At 39.9% G+C, this 22,913-nt stretch overlaps 1 protein-coding gene across 1 annotated transcript in view; it reads left to right on the forward strand.

Annotated features, from left to right (window-relative positions):
- Positions 1 to 1,797: 1,797 nt before the first annotated feature.
- The window catches only part of UXS1 (UDP-glucuronate decarboxylase 1), a 57,920-nt gene continuing 36,804 nt past the window's right edge, over positions 1,798 to 22,913 (forward strand). The window contains exons 1-4 of the mRNA XM_065741109.1: positions 1,798 to 2,009; positions 14,626 to 14,653; positions 18,062 to 18,110; positions 20,061 to 20,104. Of these exons, the coding sequence (XP_065597181.1) occupies positions 1,913 to 2,009; positions 14,626 to 14,653; positions 18,062 to 18,110; positions 20,061 to 20,104 (218 nt within the window). The 5' untranslated portion in view covers positions 1,798 to 1,912. The remainder of the gene's footprint in view (positions 2,010 to 14,625; positions 14,654 to 18,061; positions 18,111 to 20,060; positions 20,105 to 22,913) is intronic.

The raw sequence follows: 22,913 nt of genomic DNA on the forward strand, positions 1-22,913 counted from the left end.
TCTGAGTGATTGCTCTGCAGATAAACTCAGTGCTAGATTGTATTTTAAATGATTTTTATGTTTATACTCTTTTCTCCAGTCTATAAGCAAGTGGAATAAACATGCAAGTAAAGTATATCAAATACAAACCAAAAGAAACAAAACTTAAGAGGAAAGGAGTTGGCTTTATACTTACAGCACAGGATTAGGAGATAGGAAATCTTGATTCTCAAGGCTTCCTGAATAACGTCACTATGTCTCCAGGCCACAGTGTGATATTCCTCATCATGCTGAATGGCATCTCACTGTACATTATCCTTTGAAGAGCTACACTTCGCACATTTTATTCCTTGTAACAAGGAGGAGTCAACTCTTGCTAAGTATGTGGGCCTCCACTGGACAGAGGTCACAGTAAACAGCTGTCATTCTCTGCTGAAAGTAAATAATTGAAACGAGTCATTTAGTTCAAGAACACTTGTTCTTGCAGTATTCTCCAGAAGGAGATGAATATGAGAAAGAATATTTGTCAGAAACTGCTTGAAGGTTATAATACAGAGAAGGAATGCTTTTGATGGAAGCTTACTTTTCAGATTGTGTTTTACCAAGATAAGAATGCTTTGACACATGAGAGGTTCCTACCACTCCAGACAAATACAAATCAGTGGTTTGCAACAGGCTGCAAGGTCATCAGATGGAAGTTGCAGTGGAACTGGGAACGATTTTAGAGCAGTTTAAATCTTATTACCTTACACAGATGCAACTTGATAAACTTTCTTTGGGAAATAAAGAAAAAAAAAGAAAAAAAAGAAACCCATTGCATTTTATAGTCATCATAGCAAAGTGATGCACAGAGAAAAGCACAGAACCACAGCGTCAAGGTTGGAAATGAGCAGAAAGATCATGCAGTCCAACCATCAGCCCATCCCCACCATGCCCACTGACCACATCCCTCAGTGCCACATCCACGTGGTACTTGAACACCTCCAGGGATGGTGACTCCACCACCTCCCTAGGCAGCCTGTGCCACTGCCTCATTGCTCTTTCTGAGAAGAAATGCTTCCTAAATGTCCAACGTGACCCTTCTCTGGTGCAACTTGAGGCTGTTCCCTCTCATCCTGTCGCTGTTACCCCAGAGAAGAGGCCAGTCCCCACCTCCGTTCTGGTCATTGTACAGTGTTAATGTCTCCCCGGAGCCTTCTCCTCAAGGAGGGAACTTGAAGACCATCCAGCTCCAAGCCCTGCCATGGGCAGGGGCACTTCCCAATAAGCCAAGTTGTTTGCACTAAGGCAAATGGCCAGAATGGCCAGAAGTTGCGCCGGGGAAGATTTAGATTAGACCTGAGGAAACATTTTTTTTCTGAAAGAGTGGTCAGGCACTGGAATGGCCTGCCTAGGGAGGTGGTTGAGGCACCGTCCCTAGCGCTGTTCAAGAAGCGTTTAGATGAGGTGCTAAAGGATTTAATTTAGTAGTTGGGTAGAGATAGTGATAGGAGGATGGTTGGACTAGATGATCTTGTAGGTCCTTTCCAACCTTATGAACTTATGAACTTATGAAATGGAGCTTACAAGATACCAGGCACTGACTGCTAAGAAACAGAGCATGGCACCCGTGTGAAGTGCGACCAGCAGGTCACCCAACGGCCACCACCGCCCCACAGCTTGTTACGAAGGAAGACCTGACACGCACTGCCACAAACGCATCGAGCGGCACCTCGACCTCAGCGCTCCACCCACCGCTTGCGTCGCGCCGCGAACCGCGCATGCGCCCTGCCAAGCGGCGCGGCGCCGCCGCTGCTCCGGCCGCCGATCGCATCCAGAGTGGGGTAGAAGGAAGAGGAGGGCGGGTGGACGCAACTGCGCCTGCGCGAGCGGTTCCCGGGCAGCCGGGCGGGGGGAGCCGCGGTTGTCGTGCCCGGCGCTGCGTGCCCTGGGCATGGTGAGCAAGGGGCCGCTGCTACGCCTGCTGACCGCCATCAACCGCAGGAGGATGAAGCTGCTCGTGGGGCTCGCCTGCATCGCCTACGTCGCGTGTGAGTGTGCGGGGAAGGGGCCGCGCTGCGTTTTCCTCTCGCCGCCCCGCGGAAACTTCCTCCGGTCCGGCGGGTGGGCGGCTGGGCCCGGCGGGACTGGCCGTGCCGGCGGGACGGGGATCGGATTGTGAGCTGTCTTCCCCTGCTCTTTTTATCATGCTTGCGTGGATTTTGCGTGGCCTGCGCGTCACGAGGCAGGACCGTGGAAGCCCTGTCAGCATCGCTAGATGCTGTCCGTGCTGCACAGCGCGTGTTGCTGAGCTCGCCTTGGAGGTGGGCGCGTGCAAGGGCCGCCCAGAGTCCTCCGTGTGCATATGACACGGTACGGAGGTACAGCTTGAGCATTTGGGAAGAGAGATGGTGTTTCCTACGCCAGAACTGCAAGATAGGAATTCCCTTTGCCACTGCGCGTTACTGTGTTTGCAAGATCTCGTCATTTAGTTGCTGCTGAAATGGTTGAAATCATATTATCAGTTCTCGCTCTTAAAGACAGTTTACTAGAATCACAGAATGGTTTGGATTAAAAGGGACCTCACAGCGCAGCCAGCTGCCTCCCAAGCTCAGGCTGCCCAGGGCCTCGTCCAACCTGGCCTTCAATGTCTCCAGGGATGGGGCACCACAGCTTCTCTGGGCAGCTGTGCCAGTGCCTCACTGCCCTCTGTAAAAAACTTCCCCAACATCTAACCTAATTCTCTCCTCTTTTAGTTTATAACTATTCCCCCTTGTCCTTATGTTACCTACCCATGTAAAAAGTTGATTTCCCTGCTGCATGTTAGCTCCCTTTAAGTATTGGTTGGATGGCTGCTCTCAGGTGTTCCTGAGCCTTTTCTTCTCTGATTTGTCCAAGTGACTTCAGATCCCATGCATTATAAAGCAGGAATAGCTTGATGATAATTCTTCCACTTCTGAAAGGATTTGATATTTTGCAAAAGGGAGAGTTAATATAGAAAACAATGCTACCAGGCTGCTTTGAGGACACTGGGATTGAGAGGCAGTTGGTATGGCTGCAGGACCTGGCTACTGAATAGATTCTGTGGATAGTAGGTGATTTTTGCTTTCTGGGTAAAATCTACCCTTAAGGAAGGGGAAAACTGCTGCATTATTTTTGCTGTTCAGACTGCAGCTTATTGAAATCTTCACATTCTTTGTTTCTGGTCATTCTTTGAATTTGAATTTGGAAAAAATAAATCAGAGGACTGCAGCTGGGTGTGGCAAAGGGCAGCTTAAAAAGGGGACAGATGGTACCTGGTGGAACTATGGTTTCTGCGAATCTGACAGGTCCAGTTGTGGTACTATTCCAATTTTTCAGTCTTAGGGTAATAGAATCATTAGTTATTGTTCTGGTGTCTCCAAGTAGTACGTTATGTTGACAGATGCCACTGATGTAATAGATTGTAGAGAGACTATTTTTCATTATCTTTTCTGTGGAAATGATTATGATTCCATCCCCCTATCCTTACAGTGTACTACTTGCAATATTACTGAATCATCACTGTGCTCTGCGTGCTGTCAGATATTGGAAGACTAAAATAGCATGGAATCTGAGAAAACTGAGCTGCTGGTGTAAATGTATGTGCTGGCACTTACATTCCTTATTTTTCAAGTGCTCTCCAGATGACTAAGTGTTTTCAGGCTGTGCACCCTCTTTTCAATGAATCTCTGTTCAGTATTTAGTGCATGGGAAACCAGAGTTGGAGAGCATTGTTTCAGGGAATGGAGTACTTGGAAGTATTCGGTTTTCTTTTGTTTGGTTGGTTTTTATGAACTAGGAGATAGGATTTTTTTTTTTGTTCGTGCCATTTTGTGAGTTTGGATATGAAACCATGGGAGAATGTTTGGAGAGTGTCTTTTAGAGAAGTGTTTTGTTTCATAGAAATCTTCTGCCTTCAAATGTACATTGGTTAAAAATGTGTCTGAGGAACTTCTCTGTTGGAGTCAGTAAACCAGAGGAAGAGCTTACTGCAGGCTGTTGTGATGAACACTAAGCCCTTTCATTCTCAAGAGTCAGTCATTGGGTGTATCTCTTGGTGGATTTGCAGCACACAAATGTTGGATGGCCGGGCTGGCTTAGGCATCCCTGCTGTATATTTCCCATTTCCAACCAGTCCTCCACATACAAGGACTTAAACTGCTGTCATGTGCACCAGCTAAAGGAGATACGGTGTAAGATCACCTGGTAAGAAGTTAGCTTCCTTTTTAGGTTGTAGCTGTTCTACGGTGTGGGTATCAAATGATTGCCATGACCCATGCAGTGGGGAAATGGAGAGCTGTGCTTAGTGTTTGGCAGAACCTTGCTGGTTCTACAACTAGTGTCTTATCTAAGGAGCCTTGCTGAATTTGGTTGGAGTACCACCGTGATGTGAGGTGTGCAATCAGGCTGATGGTTAAGATACCTTGGATTCTTATGGACTTCACTAATTCCCCCAGTAAGAAGGTAAGAAAAGGTAAAGAAAAGTAAGAAGTAAGAAGGGTCCTTACTTTCAATGTCTATTCCAATTAGCCATTTTTCTAAATCTAATTTTTATTAATTTCAGAAATCATTATTCACTTAAATCTGATGATACTGTGGCTAGTGTACTGTCCAAATTACTCTAGGTGGGTGGGTTGGTTGGTTTGTTTCCAGAATTAGCTCATTTAATTCACTTGCACTGCTGTCTGCATGGCTGCAGTGTGCTAGATATCATAGGGAGCCATGACCCAGGGTTATTACCCCGTTGAAGAAGCAAAGTTTTGTGTTACATCTTTGCTCTGATTTGCTCTCCTACAAGATGCTGCAGGTGTGGTAGCGTCAATGAAAGAAGAGGGGCAGAGTGTGGAGGTGGACCAGAACAAATCCTTTCAGTGACAGGCTGCACTTGCATCATCTTGGAGCCATTGTGAAACCACAGCTTAAGAACATGAGGTGGTTAGGACTGAAGTGAAATGGATTTAATTGAATTTTGTTGTCCAATACAAGAGAAATGCAGACAGATTGTAAACCAGCAACCAATTAAAAAGGTACTGAAAAAAATAAAAAAATACTTGGTGTAATATGCACATATTTACTGAATTGGAAAGAAAAAAGCCTGTCTTTTTGTGGATCAGTACATGAATAAATCGATACCTTAAGTTCATTTCCTTTGAAGTTTTAAATATTCATTCAGCTTTGTACAGGCATACTGAGGTACTTCAATGAGACCGTTTTTGTAGAATCAGGCCCTTATTTAAATTGTTGGAAGTAGATTCTGAGTCCTGGCTACAAGATTTTACAGACAATAGTTTGTCCATCTATGGTTTGCTTTAATCTTGATGCTACTGTAAATAATCTGCTCTCTTGATGTAACACGGGAGTTGCATGCTCTTACTGAAAATAAAGGAGGAATTCTATTTCTGGTAAAGTAGAACGGTTCTCTTTGCTCATTTGTAGATCAAATAGTTCTCTGGAAGTATGTCGGTAGCCTTTTTCATTTTCTAAGGAAAAAGCAAATGGATAGTAGGATGCTGTCATGAGATCTGAGGTTAAGATTTCTTTTCCTTTATAAAAGAAGTCAAAAAAAAAAAACAGCTGCTAAAACAACTTTAAATGTCAAAATACTGTGAGTAAAGTGTGTTTTGCAGCATAAGAGCTTGATGTCTCTGAGCATTGTTAATTTCAGTGTTTGTTGCTCCCTGTTTTATAATGTTAGCCATTTTTTAGTCAGATTTCCATCAAGTAGGGAGAGTGTCGTGTCCCCTTCCCTCAGAATAACGAGGCGTGGGTAAGCTTCTAGGCTTAAATCTTACCAGCTTCTTGCACCTTGTGTGTTTACGTAAATTTGTTCAAAATAAGGAGTAAAGGATACTTGATTTTTTTATTCTGATAAGCTTGTAATTTCAGTTTTCATAGTAGAAAAGTAGCTGTGAATTTGGTCTTGTCCTGCTAGCAGTCTGGAGGTAATTTGGCACTGCTTTTGAGAGTAGCAGGAACAGTTCTTCATTCCCTGTTTGTTTTATGAGACAGCAGGATTGACAGGCCAAGGATGATTCAGGAATGGTCTGATGTGACATCAGGCTTGCTTTTTGCACCAACATGCCATGGATTCTCTACTAAAAATAAAATAAAATAAATAAATAAAATCCAGAAAACAAATCCTAAGTGTTTACTTTGTGGCTTTTGACTTAACATTTCTGCCTAGCTTATGAAAATTTGACTGAGCTCCCATAGCAGTTTGGGGTTTAAGTCAGGAACAGATGGTTAGCAAAGCAGGACCAGAAACATTGTTGCTGTTGTTATTCTAGTTTTGTTAATTTTTTGTATCTTGGAGTAGCTCACCCATACCATTCCCAGCATAACTCTCTTAGTATTTGTCTTTACTATGGCATGTGCGGGAGGTGGTGCTGTCATTGTTTCACTCTAGGATAGGCACTCTAGAGCTTTCATCTGCTTCCCCCTCTGCTTTTTTTGCGAAGGAGAGATGTTTCCCCATCATTTGTGTGTCTGTTCTCTCTCAAAGGTTGGTTGGCCAAAGCAGTTTGAGCTGGTGGTTTTCAACTTCAGGTCCTTGGACCTTTGGGAGGGAGATGTGGGGGTTCTGTGTCGGTTTACTTGAAAGGGTTTATAAAATGTAATGAAGAGAAGAGAGTTGGTTTTCAGCAGACTCACAGCATGCTGCAATGGCCAGTGCTATGATTGAGAAAACTGTGGCAATAAATAGTTATTTGCAGCATTTTGTAGTTTGACTTGAGTCACGACCCTGTACTTGATCCTTATCCCTAATCTGAGTCTTGCTGTCTCTCATGACTGCTCAGGTTCTTGGGTTTGTAGACTGTGTTGGTATGTCATTGTTATCCAAAGTGTGGAATATTCTCTGCCACTCTGAGCTTCTTTAAGAATTATCCTCCATTCTGTGGGCCATGCCTGAGGCGAAAAAAAAAAAAAGTGATGTTTGGGCACTGTCTGCTTTAATTTTAACAATCATTTTAACAAAAGACAAACAAAGAAACCTAACCTCTAATGCTTTCGTCAGCCACTATAAAATCTATTTACCTTCAGTGTTCTGCATGGCAGTTTTGCAGCTTCGGGATGACTTGCATTTGATTTATAATTCGTTGTAGCTGATTTGTGATGTTACTGACGAAGTTATCTAATAATTAACCCAGTTACCTCTTGCCAGACCCCTTCAGGTGAGTTGACACAGTGACCCCTACCTCTCCTTCCTTGGAGTCCAAAGACTAGAAGTTGGAAACCACCAGCTAAAATCAGTCAGCCTTCAAGAAGGAAAATGAGCATTGTAAAAGAGAAAGGCAGACATTTCCTATTTGCAGATATTTAGTGAGGAAGGTAGATGCTTCTGTTACTTGAAACTACCTTCCAAGTTTCTGAACTGTGTTAAATTTGTGTGGATGCATTTATATTGAATGTGTTGGAATTGCATTTATTTAAGCATACTTCAGGCTTACATAACATATTTGTAGATCTGTTCCTCTCTGGGGAAGAAAGCCAACCCTTATGCTTTCTGTTTTGTTTGTTTTTTTGTTTGTTTGTTTGTTTGTTTTGTTTTTGTTCTTAACCTTCAGTGTTGCTTTAAAGCAAAAGTAGAAACTTTTTCTTGTGTAGATGGGGTCTATCAGAAGATAAATGTTACTTTATAGGGAATTTTTTTTTGAGTGACAGCTGCTGTTTGAGGAAAGACATAAGGGTTTTCAGTTCTTACATGAAGTGAAAAGAAGTCACAGAGGTATTAGTAAATTATATTGCTTAGATTTTATGTTGTCAGAATAATTCTGATCTTATTGAAATCACAGTTATTGCATACTGCTCCAGTGAGGTATAGGTGAAAGTGCTGTTGGATCCAAGAGAATTCCTGCTGTTTCTGGGGAATCAACCTACTTGCAGATGACTGTGTTGTTTTGAGACAGTAATGTTGATATATCCACTAATATCACAATGTCCAGGCACAACCGAAGAACTGATTGGAACCTCAAAATTGTGATGAGTGCTTCGGGGTGAAAACCAGATGCATTCCGTTGTTATTTAGTTGCTGTAATTACTGGGTGTTTATGTTTGTAGTAGTGAATGATCAGATAGGATTACCTTGCTACCTTACAGAGGATAGACAAAAATAGATGAGAAACACTGAACAAAGAACTGGGGGGGGGGAGGGTCCTAGCAATGAAAGGAAGAACTCTGTTCAGCCTTTAAGTGGTGATGTGAACTGAAATGTTGTAAGCAATGAATATGCATTAATAGCTAGGTTTCCATCCAGTATGAAGCTCGATTAACTCTTATTAAAAAAAAATCACTTGTTGTTGTATCTGACAGCTGTAGGAGTGTAGCAGTTTGCCAGTGTATAAATATTCCTTTCTAAGGAGTGTAAGTATTCCTTTCATAAAAGAAGGTAGGAGAATGTTATTCTGGTGACTGCTTTTCTTATGCTGGGAGGATGAGTAGCTGTGGAATGGCATACAATGATGCTGATATCCAACTTGAACCCCCCTAAGAAAAAACTGTATCCTGATGTCTCTAGGTTACTCCCCACGAGGGGAAATCTGAAGGTTCTATCCCCTGTCTTGGATTTGGGGCAGGAACTTTAATGTTGAACATGACTTTGGTTCAGGAAATATAACACAAATTACTATTTGCTGTTCAGAGATCTATGCAGGTGTACTGAAGCCTTAGTTCTGTTTGTTTAAATTCAAACTAATGCATGCTCCTGAGTGGCATTATATAATCCTGGAAGGTGACATTCCATTACACAAAGCTGTAACTAGTAATTGCACATTGTCATATCCACTAACATCACAACATATTCTCATCTATATAGTACTTTCCCACAGCATATTAAGAAACTATTAGAATTTCAGTCAGGATGCAGTGGCGTTTTTGTATGTGTTAGAGAATGTAATTATAAAATTCAATTAAAAATGCATTGGCCAAATAATAGCTTATCATAGTCATATCATATTATAGACTGGCTTAGACTGAATGGGATGTTAAAGATCAGCTAGGTCCAACCCCCTGCAAGGGCAGTCCCCACCAGTTCAGGCTGCCCAGGGCCCCGTCCAGGCTGGCCTTCAGTGCCTCTAGGGATGGAGCACCCACTGCTTCTCATATGTCCACCTGATCTCTGTGTGCTGTGAAAGCTCTAGTCTTCTACAAGAGTGTATATCTGCATTCCCCAGCTGCTGTGGTTTCAGCTTTCTTCAATTGTGATTTTCAAAGGGGTCCTAATCGGCAGCAAATTAAATCCAATTCCATCAAGGCCAAATTGTATTACTTATTCTTTACATTCCAAAGAGCAGCGTGGCTCTTGCCTTGGCTGCGTACTGTCAAGTCTCCAGTCTGTACTGAGATGTAATGGTAAAATCTCCATGCTTACTCCATTAAGAGTTGTTTTACCAAGTGATTGTTCTTTGTTCCTTCCCCTTTCCTGTAGCTGTTTCCTTTCAGAGCCCACAGTATCTTTTTTTTTTTTTTTTGAGCTTGTGCCAATCTGAGCAGCAATTGAGGATCCATAATGCTGTAAGCCTAAGGTATCTAATAAGAAAACTCCTGTGCGAAAGTATGAGATCTCCTTCCAAATTCACCTCTTGTTCAAGTGAGTTGAGTTCTTCCCATTGACTCCAGTGGGAGTTGGACCGTGACCTACGTTAATACCATAGGTGATTTTTCTGTAACATCTGACTACAGTCAAGGTTACATTGTGCAGGGCAGTGCTATTGGGCTTAAGTATCAGTGTCAGCCGAAGGCTAAGAGATTATTCTGCAAGAGCCACACTATAGAGTCTAAAATGCATAAAGGGAAAGAAAAAAACACCACTTTCCTCTAGCTTCCTTCATATCATTACGTATGCAATTGAGATCTGCAGAATAATTTATTTTTAATGGGTCTGTAATCAACATTTTCAACTCCCTCTGCATGCTTTTCCATTTCGTCAAGTTTTCCTCTGGAAAGAAAAATCTTGTTTTTAACCAAGAAACCAATGCTGCTACGTAACCATGGAGAGCCTGATTTAAGGAAGAGGAAAATAAATACATAAATCCTGTTTTTTAACATCATTGCATCTCTCTGAAATAGGTTTGGCTGAAGCAATTCAATGTGAGCCTTCAAAGGTTAAGATTTTGTTCCAGAAGTTCAGGTAGCAACTGTATATCAATCCACAGTGTTCCTTCATGCTGTTTCTTCTTATAGCAGAATCTCTTTGTAACAGGCATCATTTTTGTTCTCTTCTAATCTGAGGAATGGAGGATGTAAGGAGGGCAATACAGAGAAGAGAAATCCTGTGTTTTGAACTAAATCTGCTTGGGCAAAAGTTCACATAAAAGTTTCTTTAAGTACCTTTGAGATGCAAACAACAGAGCCATTGTGAAGGGAAATGGTTTTAAAGGAACTGCATTCGTTGTTGTACTTAATGGAGTTGTATCTTCATGGGCATTAGGACCCTGCTTTTTTAAACATTGATTTCAAAATGCACGTGGTGCTGAAACTAATAAAATTGTCTGAAGCAGTCTGAAATGACTGAATGAGGTTCCCTTGTGATATATGACAGCTTGATATTAACGTCATAGTCTTAATTCCAGTGAGAAGGGTCTTGGGATAAAGGCACATGTTTCCTTTGATATTCTCCGTTTTCCTGCCTTAAGATTGTTGTGGTACTACTCTTCTGGTTCCCCAGCCTATTGAGGATGGGCTAATTAAGTCATGCAAGAGCAGTAAGCTGTGTTTTATAGAAAAGCTATACAGCAAGTATTACTGCAGTTGGCAGACCGAAATAGCGTTCCAAGTAAAATATGCATCCTATTCCTACATTCTCAGAATCTAAATGAACGACTCCTGCCTGCTGTGAAGTACAATTGGTCAGAGACAAAAGTCTGTGTTACATAGGGAAGCGTGCACTTAACAGTGGATGCTGAACAACAAGTAGCTCGGGATTTCTATTGAACATCTTTGTAGTTTGATTTAATAGGTTTTGTCTTTCAAATCAAGCCAACCCTGCCTGCATAATCTGTCTGAAGAATTGCTCTTGAAATGTTCCTTTGGAGAAAATAGCTCAATTGTTGCACTTCTCTGCATCCGGTGTAATTTCATGGAAGTCTAAAGATTAACTTTTCCAGGAAGACTGAATAAAGTATTAAATTTATAGGAATATGCACGTATGCAGTAGGATCAAAACCCTTCTTTTACTTGACCGACTGTCTTTTTTTTTTAAGGTACTTTTAAGAAGAATTGGAGATCAACAACAGTTTTATAAGATTATGCTTACCACGTGGTTGTAGGTTTATCTCTTAGGACCAGGAGGAAAACAAAATAGGGGGAGGGGACCCAGGAGTAATTAATGTTTAGTATTTAAATTTGGACAGCCTCTTTAATAACAGTGCTGTGATTAAGGCTTTAAAAAACAAATCCCCTTTTTTCCTGGAACAATGGCTCTTTATCACTTCATCCAAGTAGTGGCATTCTTCTTTCTTGAAGTGTATTATCTGTGGGAGTGATCAGTGACTCTGATGTATTCTTAATCTTAGTGGTAATTGTAATTAATCCTTTGAAAACCCGTGCAAGATAAGTGAGCATTACCTTATGGACGGGAAGCAATGGGGGAAAAACATAGAGTCAAAATAGGGCTGCACCTTTTCTCCTTCAGGCTATTAAACCAGGTTTTTGTCTCTGAACAATCCAAATACCACTAATGACTGCATATTACTACCTTAATGAGTCATTGGGTGAGGTTTAGAAATGGTCTTTTGAGAGAAAAAGCAGAATTTCTCTTCCTTCTCTGTTGCACTGAACATCTTGTTTGGTTACAAGTCATGCACCTGTCTGTCTAGTCCAATTAATCATGAATTCCTCACTTTCATGGTTTCGGTAGATGGCAAGGGAAGGCTGTGTGCTCCCTGCATGGGTGAATGGGAAGTCCTTCACAGCTTATGTACTGCGTGTGGCTGTGGAGGAAGAGTGTGTTAATTCTCTGCTTAAAAGATTTGGGTTTGCTTTTGTTTTGTTGCTGCTGTTCTTTTCTTGAAGGCTGACTTTTGCAATAAAGTCTCAGAGTTTGCTCATATTGGGTCCATTAGGAGTCTGATTCTTCTGAAAGATGGGTTTGTGTGTAATGTCTGATTCATGACCTTGCTTTTATGGATACATTTCTAACCATGCACACCTGCAGCTTTTGGTGTAACCTAGTCTTGGTTGGCCCGTGTGGGTTCTCTGGTGCCTCTGAGGGTTTTTGTCTCAGATTTGGGTTGTAATTCTGCTTCATTCTGCTTGCTGATATGTGCCTCCAAACCTGTGATCTCTTCAACCTTGACATAAGCTGCACAGAAACATGGAGCAGTGAAAGAGAACCTTCTTTAGAGCTGTTTATTCGGAGTCTTTTGTGAGGACAGTATGTCCAAGCAAACTTCTGTGGCACCTCTCTCATGAGATGCTTTGATGTTCTTCAGGCTTTTCCATAGAAGATTTCCTTTGTGTTTCATTTTGCAATTTTGCATTCTTTGTGAGTGTGTGTGTTGCATACACACTCAAGCTCTGTGGAAGTTTCGAGAAGGTCATTTATTCCTACAGAACTCTTAATATCGAGTGCAGTGTATTGGAAATATATTGATGCTTTTCTGAGCTTCCCATCCCTGCTGTGGAATCCGAGAATGCACAGTTAGCCCATTTTCTTTAGCAAGCAGGTTCTTTTTTTGTATGTAGCGTAGCTTCACTGTCTGTTGCAACAAAACTACCAGTGTGATGACTGTGGTGCAGCTGGCAACTTGTTTTGTGTCAATTCCTGCTTCACCAAGCAAGCCCAGATGTTTCCTGCCATTGCATAAACAATACCTTACATTGTGTGTACGAATTTCGGCAGCCTAGGAGAAGAAACAGTGGTATATTTGAGTGATCTATACCTTGGCAATTATGTACATGTAATTATCAAATGATAGTCATTCATGGAAAAGGAAGAAAAAAAAATACAGAAAAAAACATTTCCACTAATATTATAAAAAATAATTCAGAAATTTTAGCCAGATGGTAAATAAATGGAATGCAGTTTTAGTGTTCAATGCTCTATCTCTTTTCCCCACTGGGAATCTAATTAATGTAAAATGCTGAATGTTTTTTAGTTCATCTAGATTTTATTGATCATCTTTCCAAACATAAAGCTTACCCGTCTCCTGCCCTAAAGACTGAGGTTTTATGATACCATTGCAGATACTGTAGTGCCCTCCTTTACTCTGATGTTCTGTCATGGATTCATTTGAATTACTCGGCAGCACTCAGTAGTTCAACACAGTTCAGTGGCTTTGCCATCCCCTGGAGGGTGGAACAGTAAACTGCGTTACTGCATTCCTCCTGTATATTTTGTCCCTTCTGTTGCCTGTGTCTGCGGTTGCAATTTCTTGTTCTCATCTCTGTAAGACCTTACTGACTGCTTGAGATCAGTAAATAATGATTGTGAAAATGTAGCTGTAAGGCCTGAATCTCGACAAAGTACTTAATTCATCTGCTACTTGAGGCCTGAAGCACTGCTTGCCGAAACCTCAGAAACTTTCTATAGGCTTAATACCACCATAACTGCACACAGGCTGCTATACTTAAGACACAGTGTAATTTGAGTGCTCAGACTGAGCCTTGCCCTCTCTAAGACCAATTGTGGAATGATTTATTGAAGATATGCTGGGTATATTTTGTGTTGCTTATCATTGCAGAGTTCCTTACATAACTGTCCCATATTAACTTTATTTGTGTTGACAGTCTGAAATTGTCGACTCTATTCTGTAGCCTGCTTTATAGGGTCTTGTTTGTTTTTTACTTTCAGCTATATTCTGTGTCCTGGTTGAAAGTGAAAATCAGTGTTGTGATGATCTTTGTGCTTAAACTCTGAATAGTTTCAGATGGGTTTTCAGGTAGGAATAGGTTTGGCAAATGCAGAGAAAGAGCTGATACTTGTTTGCTGTGTCATTTTATGCTGTTGTTTGTCTTTGTTAAAGCTGTTTTCCATACCAAAGTATAAGAAATGAGCATCGCTTGCTTGGTGAGGCATTTGGTTATATTGCTTAGGTTCATTTTGAGTTTACATCACTATTTTGTATTTACTGAAAGGAATAGTGAATAAGCATTAGCACTTGCCAACTGCCTTTAATGCGGGGCTGTGGCACCTCTGAACTGGTTCAGCTGTTACCTGTGGTGGCCAGTTGTTATTGCTGTTCTGCAGTTCTCAGCTCCTGTGGTACAGGTATATGGGACTTCCTGCTTTTGCCATGTCTCCAATATATGTAATAAACAAGCTTAGAATTCTGTGTGTGTGTGTGTGCGTACAGTGGAAAAATTATAGTTAGAGAATTCTTGTATATTTTATGTAATGTAATACAGTTTGGGGATAGATATGTGGCTCTGCTATTGGTCTGAGAACTCCAGACTTGCACTGGAATTGTCCTCTTTAAATCATTCTGTCTTCCTTCTACGTCATTTCATGTAACCATCAGAATTCCTCCTATACTCCAAAACCATGTTCTGGTCACTTGGTTTGCATATGTATCTGCAGTGTATTCAACTCCAGTTAAATCATACGATGAATGTACTTAGAATTGTTTTAAGTTCTGTCTGATGATGATACAAGAAAATCACTTCCTACTGTTGTTGCATGATAGTAATGTTCTCCTTTTTGTTTTTCAGCTGTGTGGGGAAACTTTGTCAGTATGAGGTAATGTATACATTTGTATTAAATATCCTTATCTGAAATAAAATTCTTACATCCATCGGTGTATGTCAAGTAGGAAGAAGAAAACAGGAGAGTGGCTCGTGCTGTTGCTAAGCAGCTGATACCATCTTTTAAATACAGTGTGTTCAGTCACAGAGTGGTGTGTATTTGCTATAATTCTCACCCAGGGTCTCCTGCACTTCAGTATGTTCCCTTACACAAGATCATCTTCTGTCCTGGGAGTCTGCTTATGGCAAGTTACTTTAGCATAGCTGAGCACATAGGCTGGGATTCTTCTTCACAAACTTGACCCGTATCTTAGTGACAGTGCTGGATGAATCACACTGAAAAGTAGCAGATCATCCACGGCTTACCATAGTTTTGCTTCTGTGCCTAGAGTTGGAAATAAGGTTTTGAGAACTTTTTTTTTCCCCTCCATAGTTAATTGCGAGATAATCTGGTGGTTTAAGTACTGAAAAGCAAAAAATTATGTAGTGTCCACCAGAGTTATTGCCCTTGGAAATACCATGGCATAACATCTAATTGCAAACCATGCATATTTCATAGTATTGCTGCTTACACAAGTGTCACGTAGGCATTTCACTGGGAAGTTGCAACTGGAAAAGAAGGTGAGGAGAACAGGAGGATGCTGTTCTCTATAATGAAGTCTTTGTTCATAGGGGACAAAATGTTTCACCAGGTTGTTCTGCTAGTAAAGGACTTAGTTATTCTGTTGCTATGCTTGCTGGCATGGAATTAAGGAAGTCTGAAGCATGGTGAAAAAAAAAAATCAGTGAATTTTCTGTGGGCTTTGATTTACACAGAATGGCTTACTGTGGGATCTGTTCTTGACCCAAGCTATCCACTTTACCTTTTCTTTTTCTTTTTCTTCTTTTTTGCTGTTTCCTACACTTTTCTAGAAGTGTTCGGCTGTTATTCAAACAGCTGCTGAGCTACTGTGGCTTGCAGACAGAGTTAGCATTTAAATTATCTTGTGATCATCCAACTATGACAGTTGAGCAGCTGTTGGGTGTGCAGCTGAGCATTTCTGAAGGAAGGTTGATATCTCAGTGAGCTGTTTGAGAAGAACGGGGGATCGTAGGATCATAGAATCACCAAGGTTGGAAAAGACCTACAAGATCATTAGTCCAACCATCCTCCTGTCACCAGTAGTTCACTCTAAACCATGTCCCCTCAACACAGTGTCTAAATGTTCTTTGAACACCTCCAGGGTTGGTGACTCCATCACCTCCCTGGGCAGCCCATTCCAGCATCTGACCACTCTTCCAAAAAAGTAGTATTTCCTAACGTTCAGCCTCAGTCTCCCCTGGTGAACTTGAGGTCATTCCCTCTAGTCATATCACTGGTTACAAGAGAGAAGAGGCTGGCCCCCAGCTCACTGCAACCTGCCTGCAGATAGTTATAGAAAGCAATAAGGTCTCCCCTGTGCCTTTTCTTCTCTAGACTGAACAATCCCATTTACCTCAGTTGTTCCTCATAAGGCCTGTTCTCCATAATGCTCACCAGCTTCATTGCCCTTCCCTGGACACAGTCTAGTGCCTCCATGTCTTTCTTGCAGTGAGAGGCTGCTGGTGACATGATTTCAGATACAAGCCAGGATACCATTGGCCTTCTTGGCCACCTGAGCACACTGCTGGCTCATGTTCAGCTGAGCATTGCCTAATAGCCTCAGGTCTGTTTCCTCTGCACAGTCTTCCAGCCACTCTGCCCCAAGCCTGTAGTGCTGCATAGGGTTGTTGTAGCCACAATGCAGGGCCTGGCACTTGGTCATGTTGAACCTCAGGATTCAGCCCATTGATCCAGCCTGTCCAGATCCCTCTGCAGAGCCCTGCTTGTAGAATCCAGCATGTTGATTGCTTGACAGGCTCTCCTTAAAAGTTGTCTGCGTCAGCCCTTTCATCTGAGGAGAGCCTTATGGAGCTGTTGCGGGAAAACTATTTCTGAATGTACTCAATCAATAACATTGTTAGGAGGAAATGCTCATTAGAAACTAAATGGTAGAGTGCTGGCTTTCAGCGCTCCAGTGTTTTCAAATAAATAGCAGAGTTGTTTCTGTGAGGACTGTTCTCCTGTTAGGAAAACATTTGAAGCATTCACACACATTTCTTAATAATGCTTCCTCATAATAAATTCTTACTGTGTTAACTGGAGTGTTTTTACTAAGTACTACTATAAAAAAATACATTTCATTGTGAGAAGGTGATTCAGAGTCCATGAGTTGCAGCTGTGAAATGTACTGCACTCTGATATGACAAAATGAATCTACTCAATGAGATTTTTGCCTCAGTAACATCACCAACGGGCTTTAGTGTTGGGAGTTTTACAGAAGGGTATGAAGGCAATCATTGCTGTGGCTTTGAATGGTGTAGCATAAGTATATCTGCTTAACAAAGGGCCTTCTGTTTCCTTAGGTGTAATGACTGCAGGTCCCAAGTAAAGGAGCTCTGTTTTATTTGAAAGAACTCCATTTTATGTTGGATACCAATGAATCCTCTAGTATGTGAAAAATTACTACTGTAAGGCTTGATTAAATAATTCCCTTTTCAGAAGGTTTAGTTTGGGGGAGGGGGAGGAAAAATAATTATGCAAACTTAAGGAAAATCATATAACTAGATTCAAGAGGTAAAATATTAAAATGTAATGCATTTATGTAAATTCACTTACGAATGAACAGAACTAATTAAGTTATTTTACACAACTGCATGCTAAACAAGTCCACACAGATTTATGCAGGAATCCAACTGCTAGGCAGTCCTGTGTTTTTACAAGTTACCATGACATCTTTCATTCTTCAGTGTACAAGCCTGGCATAATTTCAGAGAAGTACCATATTTGAATAGTCATTTGCCCATCAGATGATCACTTAAAATTACTTTCAGTATTGTTTTTTTTCCTTGGAAGTTTGAATTCAAAGCTAGGCACATATGCTGTTGTTGTTGTTGGTTTTGTTTTTTTTTCAATTAAATTTACAGTTGTGGCAATAAAAGAAAATATTTTGTTAGCATACAGTAAATGTGGACCAACAAATGGTTATCTTAAACATTCACATACTGAAACTGCACTTAAAAATATTTCTACTGACTGTCTCTGTACAGTGAAAAGGCATTTTTTTATAGTTTAATAGATTTTGTCTGTGAAGTGAATCTGTCATCTTTAATTTTATTATTTTTTTCCTGAGGGTGTGGTTCAGTTTTTGCCAAACTTTGTGACAAGGCTGTAGCTTTTTTCAGTGGGAATTGGGCCACCACTTTCATTTTCTCTTAGTATGTCTATTAAATACTGTTTAGGATGCTGTAAAGCTACTGTTTCAACAGGGAAAGTATGATGTAGGTGCAGTGGAGCAAGCATTGCTTGGGAATAAATTACGTTTTTTTCTTTTCTTGCCAACAGGTCTCTTCAAGAAAACGGGGATCAGAAGGTAGAAAGTAAAATAGAGGAGGTTAGTTTTCTAATAAGCATTTGTTCTGTTTTGAAGGATTGATTTTGCTCATTTCACATTGAAAGTGGTTATTTAGCTAATTATTCTGTGTTCCACTAAAACTGTTCAAAGCATTACATTTGTACGTAACAGTATTTGAACTGTTCTTTGTAGTAGAGTTACTAATGTGTGTCTCTGACTCTTAGCTTTCTTTTTTTACCTCTTTTTTCATCTAAGCATTTCTGTGTCTGTAGCAGTAGAGGTGGTCTCATTTGCTGCTGTGGCTTTGTAGATCCCTTTGAGAACTGACTTTAGTTATTGACTATTGGACATATGCAGATTCTTTGAAACCTCTGTCATCCTTCCGAAGTGTTAAATACACCTAAGCTTCAGTAGATATTTGTAAACTCACAAATGTGTTTTGCTTTGTTGTCGACTTATGAAAAAATGTAGCTCTGTTGGTAACTGAGACTAGTTTGCACTAATAATGCCTTAAGGACAAGTGTTGACAATTTCCTGAGTAGATACAAGTATTGAACGTGCTGGTGGTTCAGAAATTCTTTACCAGCACCTCTGAATTTTAGTTTCAAACTCAGTTTATTGTGAAATACTGTGAACGTTTACAAATACTCCTTTATCCAGATGCTTGTAGACTTCCTATAAAATGACAATAAAATAACAGACATCAATGTCTCTGAGATGAGTACTTCCACTACTTTCATGTGTGCTTGTGTGACATTATGTTCATTTACTATGATTTGTGTAGTGTCTTGGGTTCCTGCAGTTCCTGTAGATACAGCAAAGAGCTTACTGCAGCTGCTTAAAATCAGGAAGAAGTCTGTTCTTAGGTCAAGTCTTCTTCTTTTTCTTTTTTCTTTTTTTACTGGAAACGTTTTACGTTGAAACAAGCATTCTGAAAATCCCAGTTGTTTAAGAATGATTAAATAATTGAAATGTGGGTAGATCAGGGTTGCTTCTCTGAGAAGTCAGGCAGCTCTGAACATTGCTTTTAGAGTTTTAGTTGTTTAGTACTTTAAACTATATGAATAAGTATTACTTCTTTGGGATTTTGCTGTTCCTCAGAGCTAGATGCTTGAAGAATAAATAACAATACTGTATTTCCTCTGAATATGAGTGTGCAGCTTATTTCAGTTCATTCCTGAATTTTCAGTTATTTGGCTTTAACTGTCAGAATTTATAGAAAACAAATGAATAGGTGTTGATTATGTATTAATGTTTAATACCTTTTCAATTATTAACCTTCTGATAGCTTTCCATTTACATATGACTATAAATGGTAAATCTGTTTTTGAAACTTGTCAGTGCTGTTAGAAATTCAGGTCTTGTAATAAAGAACATGACATAGATGCTGACCTGCATGATTTTCATTCAATGTAGTGAAAATGCAAACAGAAGCATTAGTAAGTGAGCTATATTTTTCTAGCAACTTTCCTTTTATTAATATTTTTAGAAACCCTGGAAATGTTTTACATCTTGGTTTTTTTTTTTTTTTCAGTGTGGTCTTTCTTCAGTTTCACATGTTCTGAGAGTTACAGCTTTTGCTCTGCAGCTAATGCTTCTGTTTCTGTGTTTATTTCCATTTAAGTCAAGTGGGAATCAAAATGTTAGCTGTTCTTATCACCAAGACTGTGGTACTTATAGCCTTGGATGCTCTTGAGCAACTCCCTTACCTCTGTATATGCTTTGTTCTCAGTGCTGTGCTAAGGGATTTCATGCTATCAGATGGTTGTTTTTTTTTTGTTTTTTTTTTTATGTTGAAAATAATTTAAGGATTTTTAACATAAAGAATAGTTAAAGGTACAAGTTTCTAGGAGTGTCTGGATGAAGAGCACTGAAGCTTTTCATTAAACTGTTTGCCATGATTTTTGCTCCATAGTAACTCTATCTGAATGTTTTGAGGTATGAATCTTGTTTGTTCTTCAAAGTTTAAATATTACTAATTTATTTTAGGCTGTTGCACCTCTAAGGGAGAAAATCAAAGATCTAGAGAAAAGGTATGTAATCTTTTGTAAGTTTCAGATTCAGTTAAAAAGCACAGCTTCTGCTTTGTAGCAGTCAATTTTGTAGCTTGTAGGCTTGAAATTCATGTTTTGTGTATGTCTTCAATACCTTTCAGTTTTTATCATACTTACGTAAGGATGGGCCCTTGGTTGGCAAAGGACATTAATGCTGAAGATAATCAAGCTGACTGAATGTCATTGAAGTGAGGGCTGAATTCTTGTGAAGTACAAATCCTGTGGAGGAGTTTGCAGGTTTTAGAACTGCTGGTGAACAGCTACCATGGTTTTCTAAGTTCAGTACAGATATATGCTGAACTGTACTGGTTTCAACTACAAAAAGCTCTATGTTTCACGTACTTAGTGATGGTTTACCATGGTTCAGGTAAGATGCAGCAGTTGTTTCAGTAAACCTGGACAGTTTCATATGGCATACTGATGGTCATGTGCCATTCCTGTGGTGAAGAGGCAGAATGACATTGCTCTTAGTCAGAGGTGAGCTTGACACCCACAGTGTTTGGAGGTTTGTCTTGATAGGAGTAGTTGACCCTCCTCCCTGCTACATCTGCAGGATAACTAGCAAACAAACAGAAAACAACAAAAGCCAAAGGAACTCATTACTCATCTCATTGTAAGCATAGAGTTCACAGGTAAAAGTAGGCAATTTACTGGCCAGCTGAAGCAGATTATACTGAGTCATCTGTAGTTGCATGTGATGCTAGTGTGCCAGTCATAATAGTGAAATTATGAAGAAATGAATTCAGGTTAAATTTTTCATGTACTCTGTCAGTTTAATTGACTTGTTTAACCTTAACTGGTAGCCAGTATATCTTCAGTTTCAGATATTTCCTTCTGCCATTGTGGTATAGGAGTATCTGATCTTTTTCCAAATGAGCAGTGAGTTGTTAGCTGTAACCGATAAGTTGGAACCTCTCAGGAGCCTTCAGGAAGCTCATTCCATTTTAAGTAGCACGAACAGTGCATTAATGTCTCCTGCTACAAATGTCTAGCAATGAGCAGAAAGAATCAAAATATATTTTACGTCTTTAAGAACTGAAAATGTAATTCCATTTTCATAAAACATTGCCTTCTGGGCTGCTGGGGTTCAGATCAAAACTGAGGCTCTTACTGTTCTAGGTTTTTTTCTTTAAACAGTGCAGCTGCTTACTTCTGCTGGCTCAACTGCCTATAAGATGTTACTGCTAATTATTTTTAAATGTTGCAATTGTATAAAGTGACAGTATGTAACTACTCACTCATCAGCCTGAGGGCTGATCCTGCTTGTGAAATTTACTCTGTAATGTCACTGGTTATTTGGTTGTTTGTCTTGCTTCTTTGTTTTACCTTATTAGCTGACTAAAACCTGTAAGCAAGCCACCTTCTTGCTTTTGGGAAGAAGGAAAGTCAAGACTTCCTTTATGCTAGCTAGTGTCATGACAGAGGGCTGTTTAACAAGCTAAAGCTGGAATGTTTCTATTAATAATTTGCGCAGCAGAAAGCATTACTAGGCTAGTGTATTCATCAAAGCATTAGGTCTAGATAAGCCTGAGTTTTTGCCAAAAGATGAGTGTTCTGCTCAGTTAGCTCTGGAGTCCTGCAGGCTGCCCCTGAGCCATTGCTGGCCTAGTAAAAGGTGCTAGAAGGGTTGGGAAATCCCTTTGGCAGCAGTGTCACTTCATGCCAGGTTAATGTAACCTGACCTTAAAATGAAGGAGACTGATTTTGATATCAAGTTAATTAATGCTTTTTAAAAACTAACTTCACAAAATTTCAATGTATCTTTATCTCTTTTTATCAGTAGATTTGCTCTTCTCTCACAAGAATGTGAGACACCATTTTACGTGTCTGCATTGTGCTTGTGCACTGCTATTTCTCATGGCTTTATCTCAAATCAGTGAATTAAGGTTACTCTTACAAACTCCTGTAGCAATACAAGGCAGGTGTTGGTAGCTTCTTATTTCAGTCTTCCTGTACAGGTGATGTTTGAAGATTCTGCTGCTGTATTTCCCCTATCTCTGAAACTGCAAACTGGGGTAAAAAAATTTTAATACATACAGAAATGTATGCTTTGTCTCTGAAAAATTCCTGTTGGGCCAGTACTGCAGGATATAAGTAGATGAGATGCTTCATGATCAGAGCTGTAGAGTCAGTTCTGTCAGTCATTTTATGTGGGAAAGAAAATGTAATCTCACTGTGAATTCTTGACACAAATGCTGTTTCCTTGCTATAATCCAATTGCATCTCTAGCATGTGGACTGCCTGCAGGAGAAGAGTAACCATAGTTTCATTTCTGGTCAGTCTTGTATTTAATGAAGAATGACTTTTAACTATTGAAATATTTCCAGGACTAAAATGCAACTTACCTTAAAAATAAAATAATAATTCACATCTTCAAATGAAGATATGAAAGAAGAAGTTTGTCATATGCAGAGTGCCAGCCAGTGTGTAAGGAAGAAAAAAGTTCCTTAATTCTACAATCATACAAGCGTTTGAGGTTCTGAGCATCAATTTTGAAATTGAGAGCCCTAAAAAATACAAATCTTACAATTTTATTTTTAGGATATTTTAGTTTAGATTGAATTCCCTTGAAAAAAGAAAGCACAAAAAGATTAAAGTGAAATTGGTTTGCAGACCATCAAAATAATGACAATCCAGCCAGTTTTTGAGAAGAAATTTAAGATTAGCTTTCAGACTGAATAAGATTTTGAGGTGTTGGGTTTTATTTTTGTTTGTTTTTTGTTATTGTTTTTTTAAGTTGAAGGATTGTAAAGAGAGTTTCTTCAGTGTTCTGATTGAAAGCATAATG

This window comes from Cyrtonyx montezumae, unplaced genomic scaffold, assembly GCF_038088225.1.
Source record: "Cyrtonyx montezumae isolate F1298 unplaced genomic scaffold, pur_monq_1.0 scaffold_3, whole genome shotgun sequence".
In the NCBI taxonomy this organism is placed as follows: Eukaryota; Metazoa; Chordata; class Aves; order Galliformes; family Odontophoridae; genus Cyrtonyx; species Cyrtonyx montezumae.